The following is a 16,620-nucleotide window of genomic DNA, read 5'->3' as shown; positions in this document are numbered from 1 at the left end:
AGAAGGCTACGATCTTTGCTATGTCCATCTTATAATTCCCCTTTATTAGTTGACGCTATCTTGTCCAAAAGCGCTAGAAACTCGGGCTAGAAACTCGATCATTGCTTGGGAACTGGGGAAAAGAAACACCGGGTGCTTTCCCGGAACGGGACTTGCAATACGGAAAACAGCAATGCACCATCACACAGCAGTTATATACCGATGTGCATTGAACGGCGCCAAGTCTTGGCTGTGGCAGCGCGTACTAAAGGCTGTACGACCGTCTTCAGGAGCACCCAAATTACTGCATACTGAACAACACTGACAGATCACCGAATAAAATGCGCGGGAAAACGATCGTGCGAGCGCGAAGGCAAGCGCATGTACGCGGAGCAGGGGAAGAAGGGTCAGGGTCGCAGCGTCCCTACCGCCGACGGGCGGCGAAACGTGCTGAGAAACTCTCCCATTGTTTCCCCGACGGGTGAGAAGGCCGTAAGAAGCGAGCGCGCGCGCCAGTCGAGCCCGGCCGTGCCGGGAGGGAAGTAGTTCCCACCGTCGCCGCAAGGGGCGCTGCGCCGACGTTCACCACCAGCGCGTCTCCTCCTCTCCCAGCGTGACATTATCACGACCAGTGCTCGCGCTGGCGCCGGCCCCGAGTTTCGCCTCCTGTTATTCTTTCTCCGTGGCCTCAACATTGCGCTCCTGCAACTGGGGTCCGCGGCTCTTCATTGACTTTTCGCCTGGGCTTCAGAAACCCTCATGCTAGAATGGGCACGTTGAAGACGAGCGCTTTCCTGAGCTAGTTCGCGGTGCCGTTGCTCAAACGCAGCCTGCTCCTCGGCGGAACGCACCGCACGTGGCTGTCCCATCCGGTCGCTTAAATTGTTCTGAGGCGAGCGAAGGCAGGCGGAGTGCGCACCAACCCCTTTTCCTTCCCGTCCTCCCTGTGACACACCAAACGACAATGACTGGTCGCACGCGTCCCGTGGTCCGGAGGCGGCGAAGCTTTCCCCGCACCTGCTCAACTCTGGGAGCAGCCGGGCTTTCTTTCTTTTCATTTCTTGTCACTGGCTCATACCCGCATATATTATGCGGGTATGTGTCACACGTGATTTTATTATCGTTAATCGTGACGTAACTGACGAGCAAGTGATGTTATGGATGTCATGAGCTGTCAGTCATGTTAGTCAATTTTGGCTTTACCAACTGAACGAGATGCGAGTTTTGGGGTGCTATGCAGGATGCGCCAAGTTGCTCGCTCACACGAGTTTTACCCGAGTTTGCTCGATGGCAGTCAGTGAACGGAGATAGCAAGTAACGTGCAATAACAGCAGGCAAAAAGAAATGTCGAGATAAAGCCGCGTATGACAATGTAATGGCTCTTAGCAATTTTGACAGCGAAAAAAAATAAACCATACAGCGAAAAACTTCAAGCATAATCTAAGCAAAGTGCACATGTTAGATCATGTATGAGTACCATAAGAAAGATCACGTAGCCATCTGTCAGTGTACATTTCATTGTTTGGCTCCCTGTCATGAGCAGGAGTGTCGCGATGACGGGAGAGCTTCGCATTGTTAGTGGGAAACCTTATGTTACAGAAAAGGTTAATTCCGCAACTTGCAAATGTTTGTACTGCTGTTACAGGGTATAGAATGCATTAAAAATCATAGTTCTATCTCTGGAAATGTTGACCTCGTCCGCCATCGTGCTGACGGCGTAGATTCGAGGCGACTGTTTATTGCAAGGCTCAGTGATTGTCGTCGGGGGGCCATTCACGACTCTAAAATGCCGTAATCACCTTCATCGTTCAGCAATTATTGAAAAGCTACCTTGAATGTTCTGCCACGAATCTACGAAGCCACGCCAGTAAGTATTTCTACCCTTAGATATACGTCTAGACGGCATTGATAAAAGGTAGACTGCTTTGAAACAAAAACCTACGCCAGCCTCATTTTGGGGCGACGCGCGCTTCGAAGCTTATCTAAGTGCCCTGAGAATATCATTGTTTGTTCACACATTTTTGCGTCATGGCTATAAAGCAATGATTATTTGCAATTCATTGCCCAGATTTGTGGCGTACGCAAGGAAACACGCCGCATGCGAAAAGTTGAAGACGCGCTGATGGTGCTATTATGCGAAGTTCGTAATAAAGCTCAACTTACGAAAATAATAAGATCTGTGGATGCTCTGTCTACTTGGATTCTCGCTTCGAGTGCGCGACGCAAAATTGCACAAGTAAGGTTGCACATGTATGGGTCTTTATAAAGGAGGGCAGGCGTCAGCACCAAGTTCAGTTTCAAGACTTGGTTTTGTGCGCTCATTTTTTCTGTTCACCGCTGCACGTATAAAGTTGACGTACGATGGAGCGTTGTGCTTGTTTTCACTCGCTCGAGTTTGCGCACTGCTTAACTGTCGCGTTACTTTTGTGCCTGTAAATCTAGGACTTGAGTGTTAAGAGAGGTTTTGGCTGCAAGCACCGCGCGCTGCCATGAGCAACCCTGCAAGCGCGCGTCTAGGCCCACTAGCGTGGCATCTCGATACTTTAACCCAAGCTGATAAAATTACAAAGTATAGAAAAAGAACAGGCACGGAATACAACAGCGTCCTGCGTAATAAAACAGCGACAGCTGCACGAGAGAGCGCGTGGACCCTGCCTTTCTCAACCGTTGTTTGCAGCTGTGAATTAAACAAGTAGAAATTAATGCGCACAGACATCGTAATCGCTCTTTCATTTTGTTCCCCGGCTGGCAAATCCTACTTCCATCAACTTTACGCAGCTGTCTTAAATTTTCAATGAATAAATGGCAATGTAAATTTGCATGCTCACACTATTGTGTCGAAGTTATTTTTCCTGGACATCGCGCTGTCTTCTTAGATTTTTTTTGCCTTGGTCAAAGAAACGTCTGCCACAACAACCCTCAAGTTTCTAATTTTAATTGAAAATATTATAAAGCAGAACTCTCCAAATGTCTGCAAAATTTTGTAATACGCAGTTAAACCACCGCAGTCCTATAACATATAGATTAGTCTTGGTTGAAGGTTACAGACATTTGGCAAGGAATGAAATGTTTCGTATGGCAGCTAGGGTTGTCCTGGAGCGCAAATTTAAACAATGCCTACGTGTTCAAAATTCAATACGGGAATGTATTTATTTTTATTATTTTTTTTTGGGGGGGGGGGGAAGGGGGCTGCTGTACTAGTCGCAGTACAAGCAAAGGGACCGACATACAACTTAAATGTCATACTGTTACATGCTAGCACAACACGGGGTCCTCAACGTTGCCAGCTTAGAACACTGTTTGGCTTGTATATTTTATATTATTTTCTCATTCTGTGGAGCTCACTGCGAGAAGAAGAGAAACAAAACAGAACTAGGTTGTTGCAGGTGTCACCATGTATGTACTGATTCACGTATAGAAGCGAATATCAGCGTTACAACACCGTAGATCAATGATGAAAGCAGGAGCTATAGGCGAGTAGCAATGCGTGGAGTTCGTTTTGCCGCACCTTCAATAAGATGGCAGATGGCACTTTGGTACAAGTGCATATATGACGCTTGACTCTTTTAATGTCGCCTCTTGTATATGCTATGGGTCAAATGAGTTTGTTATATGCGAACGTGATGTTTGAAACGTAAAAAAGAGAAATATCTAAGCAGTGGTATCAATGTCGAATTCACTTTAAAAAGAATACGTGCGAGACCTCCGAAGAAGTTGCTCAATCATGGTCAATAGTTTTTCTATCGTTTTCTTCACACATTTATAAACAGGGTACAGCAGTGATGCTGAGGTAAGGCTCCTAAAGCTGCAAGAAGATTGAAGATTAGGTAAAGCCATTGTGTTGGCCTAATGACTGTCACGTCCATTCTTTTTAGAAGACGCTGCGCCCGATTACCTACCGCAGCGACTGCATTTCTTTGGAGCTAAGCACAAAATGCTTGTGTATCGTCATTGAAGTAATCTTAAAGAACACTTCGTGGTTAAAATATTGTGGAGCCCTCCGCTTGCAAAGTAGCCCAAGTGTTACTTCAGACCTAGAAATCACGATCGCATAGATGAGCCGTGTGCATATGAAATAGGTAGCTACAAGAAGCTGTGCGAGAAATGTGTCTGTGGAGTCAAGCTGTGAACCTTTAAAAACACCATACTTAGGAAATATCAAACGGATGTTCTATATAATGAATGCACGTCAGCAAGAGCACCAGTGAGTATTTTATGAAAATTGGCTTGCTCTCAGTGGATGCTTCCTGCCTTTTCTTTATAAAATCGACAACAAAAGCCCTGGCGAAGAGGTGAGCGCTCCATCTTTTCCAGATCTCTCTGCAGCTAGCTGAAGTCAACGATAAGCAACGAGGTTGTAGGATGTTTTAGGCTACATCAATGCGCACGGCGCTTTGACCCATAATTATGCAAAAAAAACTAAACCAAGTTTTGTGATACAAGTCGAACACCTCTAAAACTAACGCCTCTATACAGTGAGGGGTTCATCATATCACGGTCGAATTCCTATCTTTCATTTGTATTGTGAACGCCTCTATAACAACAGTACTACAACGAAATTGTCTGTACAATGAAGAAATTTATGTGTTATGGTGGCTGATTTGTAATTATACAGCTTTGCAACGAATGGTACGTAGCGGTGCCGCCACGTCTCTCTCTTCTCGGAGTTTCTATGGCTTATAAACCCTTCAGTCCGTCGAATTCACGTCGTTTTCAGCCAGTTGTCGAGCCCTTGCAGGTTTCGTCATGTTCATACCATCGTCGAGCCTGTGCAGATGTCGTCATGTTTATTTCAGACTAATGTCATGAAGAGTCTCTTGGTTGCATGTTAAAAAACGTTTTTTGTTTTGTTGAGCAGGCTTAGGCTGCGCAATTGTTAACTGTACGGTGCGCGACCTGTAAAACGAGGCGACCTGTATGAATAATAATTTTGGAGGACCTGAAAATTTCGTTTTAAGGTCGTTTGACTGTATTGAACTGTAAGCATGCCCGGTGCCTTCACGGCTGCAATAACAAACTTTGAGAACAACTAGGTAGGCAACTGCGTCATCTTTAGAAGGCTAAAATTGTCAGAGTACTAGTGTCAACTTTAGCTCTAGTATGTGTATTAGGATGATGGTCTACGGGGTTGTCGACAAAACTTCTCATGGATGGTGTTTGAAGACTCGAGATCAAAAAACCGGTTGCGATAACTTCCGAATTGTGAGAAAAGGGAGGCAGTGGCTGGACAGTACAGGGCCCATGGGTGATTTTTAACTCACACGGAACTTCCGTGTTTTCGGTGCTCTTGCTGAGGGAGTTGCCGAGCTCTACAACAAAAAAAAGTTATGACGGGATACCAAGCAAAGCTAAGATAGCAGTGTTTCTCACGAGATAAAAACGCGGTTCTCAACCGCGACCGTTTCTTTGCAGAAAGTACTTGCTCCCCGAGGGATCTTGAAAGTCTACATCGATAGCCGTAATACTATGTCGAATGGCATGGAATAATTTATCTGGGTATCCTGCCATTGTTGGCAGTGGGAATTTGTAAAATGATGACAAGCAGAGGCAACATATGTAGCTCTTGGAGAAACGTGTTGAGATTCAATATGGGGTCTTGTCAGGAACGTCCATGTTCGATTCCTTCCACAAAATAGGGTAGCTATGCTACAACCACCTGATCACAGAATTGCCCGTGTGTGATGATGACGGTGAAAACAAACACGATGAGCTGATGGTGAAAACACAGATTAAGACGCACACTCGCCAAGAAACATTTCTGCACTTTGGGAAGGCTTGACTATATTTGGCCGCGGTACAGTTTTTCAGCAATCTTGTTGTGAGGTCTTCTGATATATAGCGTTTACAACACTTCATCACCAAGGCCTGGTCAGCAATGTCCATGTGTTATTCCTTCCACAGAATAGGGTAGCTACGCTACAACCGCCTGATAAGAGAATTGCCCGTGTGTGATGAAGTTGTTGAAACCAAAGACGATCCATCGCTGATGGTGAAAACACATGTTACGACGGCCACTCGCCAAGGAAGTTGTCTACACTTAGTGAAGGCTTGACTATATTTGGCCGTGGTACAGTTTTTTTGCCATCTCGTAGTGAAGTCTCGTGATATATGGTTTACCACTCATCACCAAGGTAGCCGAAACACTGACGACTATGAATTCGTCATTTCTGAGCAAGCAAAAGACGACGGCAATGTGACCTAAATCGGAGTAGGAACTCAGTGGCCGGGTCCATGGAATGTGCGAGAGGAAGTTGGATTTTATCATTTCGTGGATGTCCATATATATACACATTCAATAAATAAGTCACATCCCATTGCACGCCGAAGCTGTTTGCACCCCCCCCCCCCCCCTCTAAGCCCTCTCTACGGGGCGCGATTTCCGGCTTTGTGTCGAAGTTGCTATGATAACACGCAAAAAAAAAAACTGGTCCCGAATTCTCAAAAACTTACTACCCTACAATTTTTCATTAGAAAGCATTTTAGCCAATCCGGATGTCAGATATATTATTAGCGTAGGCAGCCAACCAATGGCAAAGCGAACTAACAAAAGAAAAGCTTTGTGAATCTGACCCCTGCTTTTCTTCAATAAGGCCAACTTTGGCCTGTAGTGCGATTCTCCTTACGACTCCTGTGTGCTATTACCACGGCGGAAACCTTGAAAGTGCCGCCTCTAACCATAAATTGTTTTATGTTGACGTTTGGGAACTGGAAAAGAAACATTCAGCACATGTTTCATACCAAACGAGGGTAACCGAGAGGCTGAATTTTTCTTAAGTATCCCCACATGAAACGTGAAATTAATAGAAAATCCAGCCAGTGTAAGTCTAGAGAAAACTACTCAGCCTTTGGGATTGAAAATATGGACATATTAAGGAAAACGAAAAGAAAACTGGGCTCGAAGCCAATTTGCCGTATAGGTGTTAACCTAACCAACAATTCCTGTATGGCGCTTTTGGTGCTTTCACACCGAGTTACAGCGGTGGCCGTCCACCTACATTCTTTCTTGAGTATTTGTGTATGTGTACTACATCTAGCCTTGAGTGTGTAAACCAACGTGCGACTGGAAAAAAAAATAGTCGGAACAATGCGTGTGCAGAGCTTCAATTCGCAGTAAGAACATCTTTTCTTTCAACATTAATTTTAAGATTTAAGTTTAAGAGGCATCTACATAATTTCTGCATTATTTTATTGTTTTATCCTAACTCCAGCAATTCTTACATGACAGCTGCCATCGCATAAACAATAAATACTCATATATTGCAGTTAACTTGCTATACATTGATAAATTCTTATTGCTAGAAATTGTTAGTATGTAAGAATGTTATAGTATGAGAGTAAGAAAGCTCGGTTTTAAAAACGGAATGGCCATGCTATGCGCGAAATCCTCCGTAAGCACCCCCCACTCCCCCAGAGCCGATACAGCGTTTAGTAATCGACAAACATGTGTGTGGTTTTCTTTTCGACAATGCGCGTTTAGAAGACCTCAAGGAGGGAGCACTCATAGGCCTGCCATAGGACAGCCAAAAGGTTCGCAATTGTTTACGCATTCTGCGTCGACTCCTATGTCATTTACAACAGCACTGAGACTCGTCAGAATTGATATGTCCGGAACCTAGGGGCCGCAGCGGAGTGCCAGAACAAGAGGACCAGCGTAGCAGGCTCTTTAAACGGACTCGCGCCTGCCGTGCTTGCGCCGAGAGAACGCGGCGCCGGTGAGGAACCGCAGACCATACGTGGCGAAGGAGGCAAAGTTAGCGGCGTGGAACGTAGGTCCAGGTGACTTAAAATCGTGGTCACGCCGCGAAGATGGCAGTACGCTGACCTCGGCACATGTGTTACAAGGATGCGCAGGCCAGAAGTTCGATCCATGACTATGAAGAGGCGGCCATGTTATAAGGCGAGGTCACATGCCGCCGTCAGTGATCACGCGGTGCGTTTCCCAGCCACTGGCATGGGGACTTGCAGTGGCGGGCGCGGTGGTGGAAAGCGCGATGATACGAGAAAATCCGAGATTCGAGGACTGCGCGAGTGGGGACTGCTCGGGGAAGGGTGACGGCGGCTGGCACGTGAGGAGGTGCCGCGCTGGTCATGAGAGGACGTACCAAGGGCGTCGATGAAGACGGCGAGCTGGTCAATCCAGGACTCTAAGCGGACCATGATAGAAGACGCTGGTGTTGAAGAGAGGGTGGTGACTGAAGAAGAAGCCACGTCATGGACTCGATCAGCGAGCTGGGCGAGGCGGTCGTAGGTCAATTCCCCTGCAGCGGCCAAGAAAATGCGGCCGGACTGCGGCAAGCGCTGCAATAAGAGCTCCCTCAACAGCGCAGCGTTCGCGTCGACGTTGCTTTAGCCCAGGAGTTGTCTCATGCTGTTGAGCGGCTGAGAAGGGGGCGATCTCCAAGCTCCTCAGAGGTGAGCACGTGGAGGAGGCGCAGCTCTCAGAGGCCGTGGTACGGTTTAAAATACTCTGCTTCAGTTGCTGGTATGGGGCTTCCCCCAAAGGTGCAGCGATGACGGCCGCCATTCGTGAGCAACCTCAGGAGACAAGTTGCAAAGTAAGTGGCGGTACCGAGAAGTCTCCGAGGTGATGTGATGCAGACGGAATGTACCTTCGACCTGGGAGAACCAAACCTGTAGGTCCCTGTGCCAGAACGTGGGCAGGGGGAGCTGAAGAGCAGAGACATTCTGTGGGTGCGAGGTGGCGTCAGGCGGGAGGTTACCCGAGGGCGGTGGGTTGCTGGGCTCGGTCATCTCTTAGTCCGGAATCACCAATGTCGGGAAATGGGGGGTCGCAGCGGAGCGCCAGAACAAGAGGACCAGCGTAGCAGGCTCTTTGAAAGGACTATCGCGTGCTGTGCTTGCGCCGCGAGCACGCGCCGCCTGATATTTGTTTTGTCGTCTTTGGCAGTGCCGACCGAGAGCACCAACCTTTGCGTCCGCGCGCAGCGGCGTCGGTTGGCGCTTCAGATATAAGGGAGCTTTAGTATAGCGGAGAACGCTTACGTTAGCGTGAGACGCAACGCTAACGCAAAGAAAGGCTGCACTGCGCGGTGCAAGGTAGTGTTTTAGAATAGCGGAACGGAGCAAAACGCTAAAGCTAACGCAAATACACTTTTCCGCCATCTCGAGGCGGATACAGCAAACGTGAGCAAACCGTGTCCTTAAGCCTACTCCGCCGCTAATCGAGAACGTATATCGATAACAACGCCCATTTGTCAACTGTACGCCGCTGTCGAAGCATCATCAAACAAATATAAAGCAAATGCGAGCATTAGTAGGGAATGAATGAGCCGAACAGTGCAGGCCGACGACTCGATAGATCCGAAGTGGACGGCTATCGCTTCAACAGGCGGCGCCATCTGGCCCTTCGTATGGAATCCCTTGCGTGCGTTCGCGTTGAACGCTATATTCCGGAAATAGCGTACGTACGTAAGAGTTTTGACTACGTTTACGTTCTGCGCATGCGCAGTTTCCAGCACGCAACGCTAACGCTAAATCCTTGCATTTGCTGTTTTCAGCTATACTAAAACTCCCTATAGCTTCCAGCCATTCTAAGTTGCCACGTTCCAAATTGATTCCCGTCGGGTGCAGGCATTGAAACTTGTGTATGAGGTATGCAGTCTGTATATTTCCTCTCGCGAGTTTAACGGAAATTTGTTTGTAGTATATAGAGCCTTGCTTTATCGAATATATGGCCATGTTCATTGAAGTGGCTGGTGACTGCTTTAGGTGGCTTGTGTGTTGTATCTTCGTGATGGCCGTTGAGTCTTGTGTGAATTTCTTGTCCAGTCTCACCTACGTATTGCTTGTTACAAGTGGCACATTCTAGACCGTAGACTACATTCGTTGACGTGCAGGTGAAACTGGAAGTTACATTGTGAAGGTTCTCCGGCGCTGTACATTTTACTGTAGTAGTTAATTGAATATGTTTGCATGTATAACACCTGGGGTGGTCACAGGGACTGGATGTTGGCTTCAGACAATATAGGGGGATTTAGTATACCGGAAAACAGCAAACGCAAGGATTTAGCGTTAGAGATAGCGTTGCGTTCTGCAAACTGCGCATGCTCAGAACGTAAACGTAGCCAGAACTCTTCCGTACGTACGATATTCCCGAAATATAGCGTTCAACGCAAACGCACACAAGGGATTCCGTGCGTAGGGCAAGATGGCGCTGCCTGTTGAAGCAAGAGCCGTCTATTTCGGATCTATCGAGTCGTCGACCTGCACTGTTCGGCTCATTCGTTCCCCACTAATGCTAGTGTTTGCTTTAGATTTGTTTGATGATGTTTCGACAGTGGCGTACAGGTGACAAATGAGCGTTGTTTTCGATATACGTTCTCCATTAGCGACGGAGTAGGCTTAACGAGAGGTTTTGCTCATGTTTCCTGTATCCGCCTCGAGATGGCGCCGAAGTGTATTTGCGTTAACGTTTTGCTCCGTTCCGCTATTCAAAAACACTACCTTGTACGCGCAGTGCAGCCTTTGTTTGCGTTAGAGTTGCATCGCAAGCTACCGCTAATGTAAGCGTTTTCCGCTATACTAAAACTTCCATATATCTTGAACCTGAAATTCTCATACCATTAACAAAGGCACAAAACACGGTTTGTCACTGGCTAATCTGGATTCTCAACCTCGCCTATTCCTCCATTTCAAGTTCTTCCCTGCCTATCTCCTACAAACAACTTCTTATTCTCTTCCACGTGTTTAGGCATATATCAACCATAGGAGCGCTTTTCCCATGTACACCAGCCCACTCCCGTTTCTTTTTGTATTTTTTCTGCTGTCATTCTCCTATTTGTTCTTCTGTTTTTTTTTCTATTTCTTTTGTTCTTGTTTGTTTGTTTTGTTTTTCAAGCCTTCTGTTTCCTTTTCATTCGTCTTCTTTTTTATCTTTTAAAGATCCGCACGAACACATTCCAAAGTCGCAGACGCCAGGATACGTTTTTCGGCGCCTCGACCCAACAGGGTCGCATCACTTCTGTATACCGCCGTGACGACGCCTACGCCGAACCACTGAGGCTAATGCCCTTGAAAGGCCGAGCTGCTCCCATCCAACTACACCCCCCACCCTCCAGACTCCGTGTCGCCATCTTAACACGTTCACAATTACCAGACGCATTCCTGTACGCTACTCAACTCATTCTTTCCACTCGTCTTTTTTTACTCTCTCAATGACCGGCTGACCGGCTCTTCTAAACGCACTCCGCCTACAATACCTTTGAACGCTCCCTATCCTCTCAATCCCCCAACACCCTCCCAAGTTGTTTTTCTTTTCTATTCCTTTTTTCTCACGCTCTTTATTACGTTTCTTTTTTCTTCTGCCGTCTTCCCACTCGCACACTCTTGTCCCCACGTCTTATAAACCACGCCTAGAAACAGTGAAATGACAGCGCTCATTTTCTTTTGAGTCTCTTCCTTTAAGCCAGCCGCCACCGAGATCGACGTGACGTCAGTATACTAACCCGTTAAAACTAACCTGCCGAGGATGACGAGGCCACTTTTGACGAAGATAGGTCGTCGACAGTGAAATGACAGCGCTCATTTTCTTTTGAGTCTCTTCTTTTACTGCCAGACGTCTCCGACATCGGCCTGACGTCACTATACCAACCCGTTAAAACTAACCTGCCGAGGATGACGAGGCCACCTTTGACGAAGATAAGTCGTCCTCTCAAAGCGTTGGCCAGCCTCTCTGAGGCACTTTATCCCTAACCTTTATACAAGATATATATTTGTGAAAGATGGAATGGCCTGAAATAAACACGCACACAAAGAGACACATATAAGTACCTTTCAAGGCCTGTGCTGTTCATGTGTACATTCTTTTTTTTTTGTTAATCTTGAAATTAAATTAGGTATTTTAATGCGTTTGTGCGCTTATGTGCGTCAACGAACGTTTTGATCCTCTCAAATTGCGAACTGCAATGGGCGAAGGAGAGGGCTTCCTCGCATATGCTGCCTGAAGTAAGTCATGTTCGAGTTCAGCCATCTGCTTGTTACATTTCGCGTAGAGTAATAGGCATGTGAAAGCGATAACCATGTCCGAGATGTTTATCCATTTGGCATCGAGTGCGAAGGTTGAGTGCCGCCATGTCGGGGCATGACGTAATTTTTGGTTTATCCTCACATCACAAGCCTGCGGGAAACAGCTATTAACCACATCTGCAAGAGATAAACCACTTTGTTCAGGATTCGCCTGAAAGGGTGGTGGTTCATTGGGAGGCTGTCAGTCTGAAGTTTTCTGCTTGTGACCGCCATTCTTTCCGAATGGAGACCTGTTACTTTTACAATAGGATGTAAACTTGGACCACTTGGTTCAAGTTAATTTTGACGGCGGCGCTAAGGAGACGGCGTATTACGTCGACGTCCCCTTTGCGATGTAGTCATAATGAGAGGAAGTGCTGCCAGCGATCAATGCGGAGAATATGCTGATTCTTGACACACAGCTCCAATTCTGTTGCACGTGGACCAAATGTGCGAGGTCAATACGTATCTACACATAAAAATGGTGAATTCATTTTACAAATAATTCAAAACTTCAAACCACTCAAAAACGCTAGATTAAACATCATATTCTGTCAAACCCAAGTTTACGACAACACATCAGTTATGGATTGGGTTCAGTTATGCATCAGTTATGCTTGCAATTGCGGCAGAACTCATCGGTTATGGATTGAGTTCTGCCGCAATTTTTACGCGTTTCTTTATGTGCTCAGGTGGCACCTAAATGTTTTCGCCTGGTGAAAGACACTGTATATTATCATTGAGTATACTCAGCCAGAACAAGTTATAAGCGTATTATTTCGACGCGTGAATTATTGCAAAATGGAAGTGCAACGTTGAAGCTAGGAGCTTGGTTGATATTTCATTCAATTTTTCTCTTTCAACTTATCACCGAAATACTTCCAGACTGCAGCAATCAGTCTTGGGCATGGTACCCCTGACGCTGAAATTTCAGATCTTTATGAAAAAGCAGTGCATTGACATTATGAAAAGGACATTCATCAAGCTACAGCAAAATGTGAAGCATTAAGTGTAGAAGCAACAGTAAAAATGAAAATTAGCATAAAAATGAAAGGCAAAAGAGCTGCGAACGCTGGCTTGACTTGAACAGAGGACGTGAAAAGGGCAATATTTGATTGCCTCGACTTCTGCCAAGAACAAACAGCTTGACAGCCGCTCAAAGACTATAAGGAAAGTGAGGTTGGTTTCCTGCGTCATTAGGCCTGTTCTATATAGACACGCGTACTTGGTTTTCTTTCTGTGGTGACCTGTTTTCACCGGCTGACAAATGTTAAACGTTATCGCTGGGCGCAAGACGCGCCTGCATGTATCAGAAGTTTCGCAAATGTTATCGATGGTTCTATCCGTTGTCTGTTGTCACCGCACCTTGTCTAATCTGATCGTACACGCAAGGTGAATTGTGTAGTACTTTGTGGACGACACGCGGGCACTAGCGATTAGGCTGAGCCTTCGACGAGTCCTGTATAAAAGCCGCCATGCTTGACCTCCTGATCAGATTTGAACGATCGCCGACTGCGATCACCGATATCCTTGTACATGGAGTGTCACTTGCTTTTGTCGGCACATATTCGCGCAATAAAAAAATCACCGATCACTACGATACTCCATAATCCGACATTTAATCGCACTTGTATACGTGTTTTCATTTCCCGATATATTGGCTGCTGCGGACAATCTGTCTCGTGCGGCACGTTGCAAACGGAGCGAAGTGCGGCGCGACTGCCTCTCTAATCGGAAGTTCGCGAGAGGCAGCGCGTGGGTGACGCGTGGGTGCGATTCACAGCAGCCGCCGTAGACACCTCCGCTCATGCAACGCTTTGTTTCCATACAGACGACGCGTGGTACTCTAACGCCATTTCGTTTTCATCGTTCCCACAGAGTCCATCTTGCACGGCACCACGCGTTTCTTACACTATCGCCATAGGGCTGACGCGCTGGAGTTTTGAAAGTACTGTGGCGTAGCCTGGTGGCGTGCGACGAATTTGGCTGGGTAGGTTAAGATTGACGGCGACTTACAGACGTCTCGCTCGCTTTGGGCATTGTATTGAATTTTGTGAGTAGTTTTCAGACTCGAACGTGCTTGTAACGTACGCACGATATTGTGCGCTACCGTCTGCGTCGCCGGTCATGAAAAGCGAGTGCTCTTTGCTTCGACAAATCGCGTCGAAAGCAGGGGGACCTGACGATTACGCTGAGCAGCGCGCGGTCACGAAGCGCGGTAGCCGCCGTTATTGTTGCGTCGTAAATTGTCATGAACATCAGAATCGTAATTCTGATGTGCAGTTCTACCGGGAAGCCGTACGAGCGGAGCGACCGGAGTGCTGGATACGTGCTGTTTGACGCGTGAAGTAAGTGTGCAAGAGAAGCGCCGTCTGCTTCGTATAAATGTAGGGTATTTACAACCTATTTTGCATGTGTTATTGGTACTATATGCAGTCCTGACGGCACGCCATGGCTGTCGACGCCGAACACAAAAACATGCAGTCGTCACTTTGTGGGAAGTGAGAATAATGACGCCATGGGTTACCCTGCATATGTTCCTACCATTTTTCCGGTGGTTTACAGCCCGCCGTTTCCAGCTGACCCCACAACTGAACTGGAGAGGTTTAGTAGGGGTGTGCCGCGTTTGCGAAGCACAGTGTTCAGGTACCTTAGAAACGGCTGTTGTGATATTGCCACAACATTGCGCATCACCTCTTAGGGGGGCCCATTCACACTTGCGACTAGGCGAGGTCGCGCGACCGATTGCGACTGGAGACCAGAAAGCTACTCAAGACGAACGGTGTTCACACTCACAAATGCGACTGATGAGTTGCTAAACCGAAATGTCTCACGATATGCCGTTCACGTCTGCTGGAAATGTAAAATAAAATAAGCGTCAGCGTATACGGACGTCCTGTTCTTTCGCATCTGACTGGTTCAGCTGTTCTGCGACTGCGGTGGCGCGACTGAAAAATCGAGCAGTGAGCGACTGGCCCCGAACGGTCGCATTTCGAGAAAAGCGACCATTTGCGACTACTTGCGACTTGGTCGCGTGACCTCGCCTAGTCGCAAGTGTGACTGGGCCCTTAGACTGCTCATTTTCTTCTGTAATGTTTCACTTTCGATATATATATATATATATATATATATATATATATATATGTGCGTGTGTGTGTGTGTGTACATAGTGATTCTGTCTACAATACTTGGATGGAAGAAAAGGAACCAAGATGCATCATCACTCTACCTGCAAAAAAAGTAGCGAGACCTCAAGTTCTGGCTTTGCAGCTGACATTGCTTCACAAGTCGTTCTGACGTCTGGGCAAATTGTGGACGCACAAGCAGAAGATGTAGGTCCTTGATTTTTTACTGTGTTGTTATATTACTCAATATTTTGCAGTTAGCTGCTTAATTTTTTCAATACGTTGAAAATGCTCGTCGCCAAAAATAATTATGTTTTGCGATCCTGAATTTTTTTGCAGCCCTGATGCGCAGAAGAAAGCAACTTACTTACAGATGATCAGGGGTGCTATGCAGGATGCCCCGAGTTTCTCGTTCGCACGAGTTTTACCCGAGTTTGCTCGATGGCAGTCAGTGAACGGAGATAGCAAGGAACGTGCAAGAACAGCAGGCAAAAAGAAATGTCGAGATAAAGCCGCGTATGACAACATGAGCGCACCCTGCGCGGCACAGTGCTTCCTTGCTTCAGCACAGAAGAGTGCGCAGCAAAACGCGCCAGCGCCGCGTATTGTTATCAACGTATTATCACCATTTAGCAATACTGTGACTGTACCGCTGTCTATCTGCACACTTGCCGTGAGCCGCTTGCCACGCCTTTCTCGGGCGCGTCAAGGGCGTGCCTCCTCTTTCGGGTATTATCTTTCTATCCTCCGTCGAACGCGAACAGGGCACATGCGGTGCATTCTTCCACCTACACTTTCCCTCAATCGAATACTTTAAAACACAACAAATAAAATAACGAACATTTTACTTCTTAAAGTATCGGTTTTTCGTTTGGAATGCTATAAATGTTTGATGACAAACAGAGATCGAGCGGATTACTAAATTTTGCACTTTTTTGCCGCGAGTGGCGACAGTGAGGCGAAAGCTTACAAGCGGATACATTGTAGAGGATCGCACGCACGAGGGAGTTCATACGGTGAGCAGTCGCCAGGGGCGCTACAGTGCTATCCTTGAAAAAGTCAGTCATGACAATGATCTTTCAATTCCCTGTTTATTGGGGGAATGGCAACGCAGCGCTGCGGCATGGATTGTTCACCGCAGGTGCTTCACTGAGGCGGCTATTAAGGCCGCCGCTTTACCAACTGAAACGACACTCCAGCCATATAGACGGGAGAAACGACTGTCACTGCAAAACGGCTGTTTATCTGCAAATGCGCCCGTTTATCTGCGTGCGCGAAGCCTCCGCGATGCATTGCAAAGAAGAGCACGCTGCCCAGCGACACAATTAATTCATCGCTTGCAGTAGCGCACCCAGGATCTCTGCCAGGGGGGGGGGGGGGGGGGGGGGGTTGACAGTTTGCCAATACCACCTAAACAGCACTAATTTCGATTTCTTCACGGGAAATTGTCAAAAAATTGCGCTCTTTGCGAGTGTGCAGACGATTGCGCGTC

General features: G+C 47.0%; 1 protein-coding gene across 2 annotated transcripts in view; it reads left to right on the top strand.

Annotated features, from left to right (window-relative positions):
• The first annotated feature begins 11,880 nt into the window (after window positions 1-11,880).
• LOC119453404 (uncharacterized) overlaps window positions 11,881-16,620 on the top strand; it is a 59,632-nt gene continuing 54,892 nt past the window's right edge. Inside the window, exon 1 of one of the 2 annotated variants that reach the window (XM_049667849.1) lies at window positions 11,881-11,943. In XM_049667849.1, the coding sequence (XP_049523806.1) occupies window positions 11,932-11,943 (12 nt within the window). In that variant the 5' untranslated portion in view covers window positions 11,881-11,931. The remainder of the gene's footprint in view (window positions 11,944-16,620) is intronic. The other variant, XM_049667848.1, reaches the window with a different exon arrangement.

Source organism: Dermacentor silvarum, chromosome 5 (genome assembly GCF_013339745.2).
Source record: "Dermacentor silvarum isolate Dsil-2018 chromosome 5, BIME_Dsil_1.4, whole genome shotgun sequence".
Lineage (NCBI taxonomy): Eukaryota > Metazoa > Arthropoda > Arachnida > Ixodida > Ixodidae > Dermacentor > Dermacentor silvarum.
Note: the sequence above shows the minus strand (reverse complement) of the source record. Positions and strands in the feature narration are given on the sequence as shown.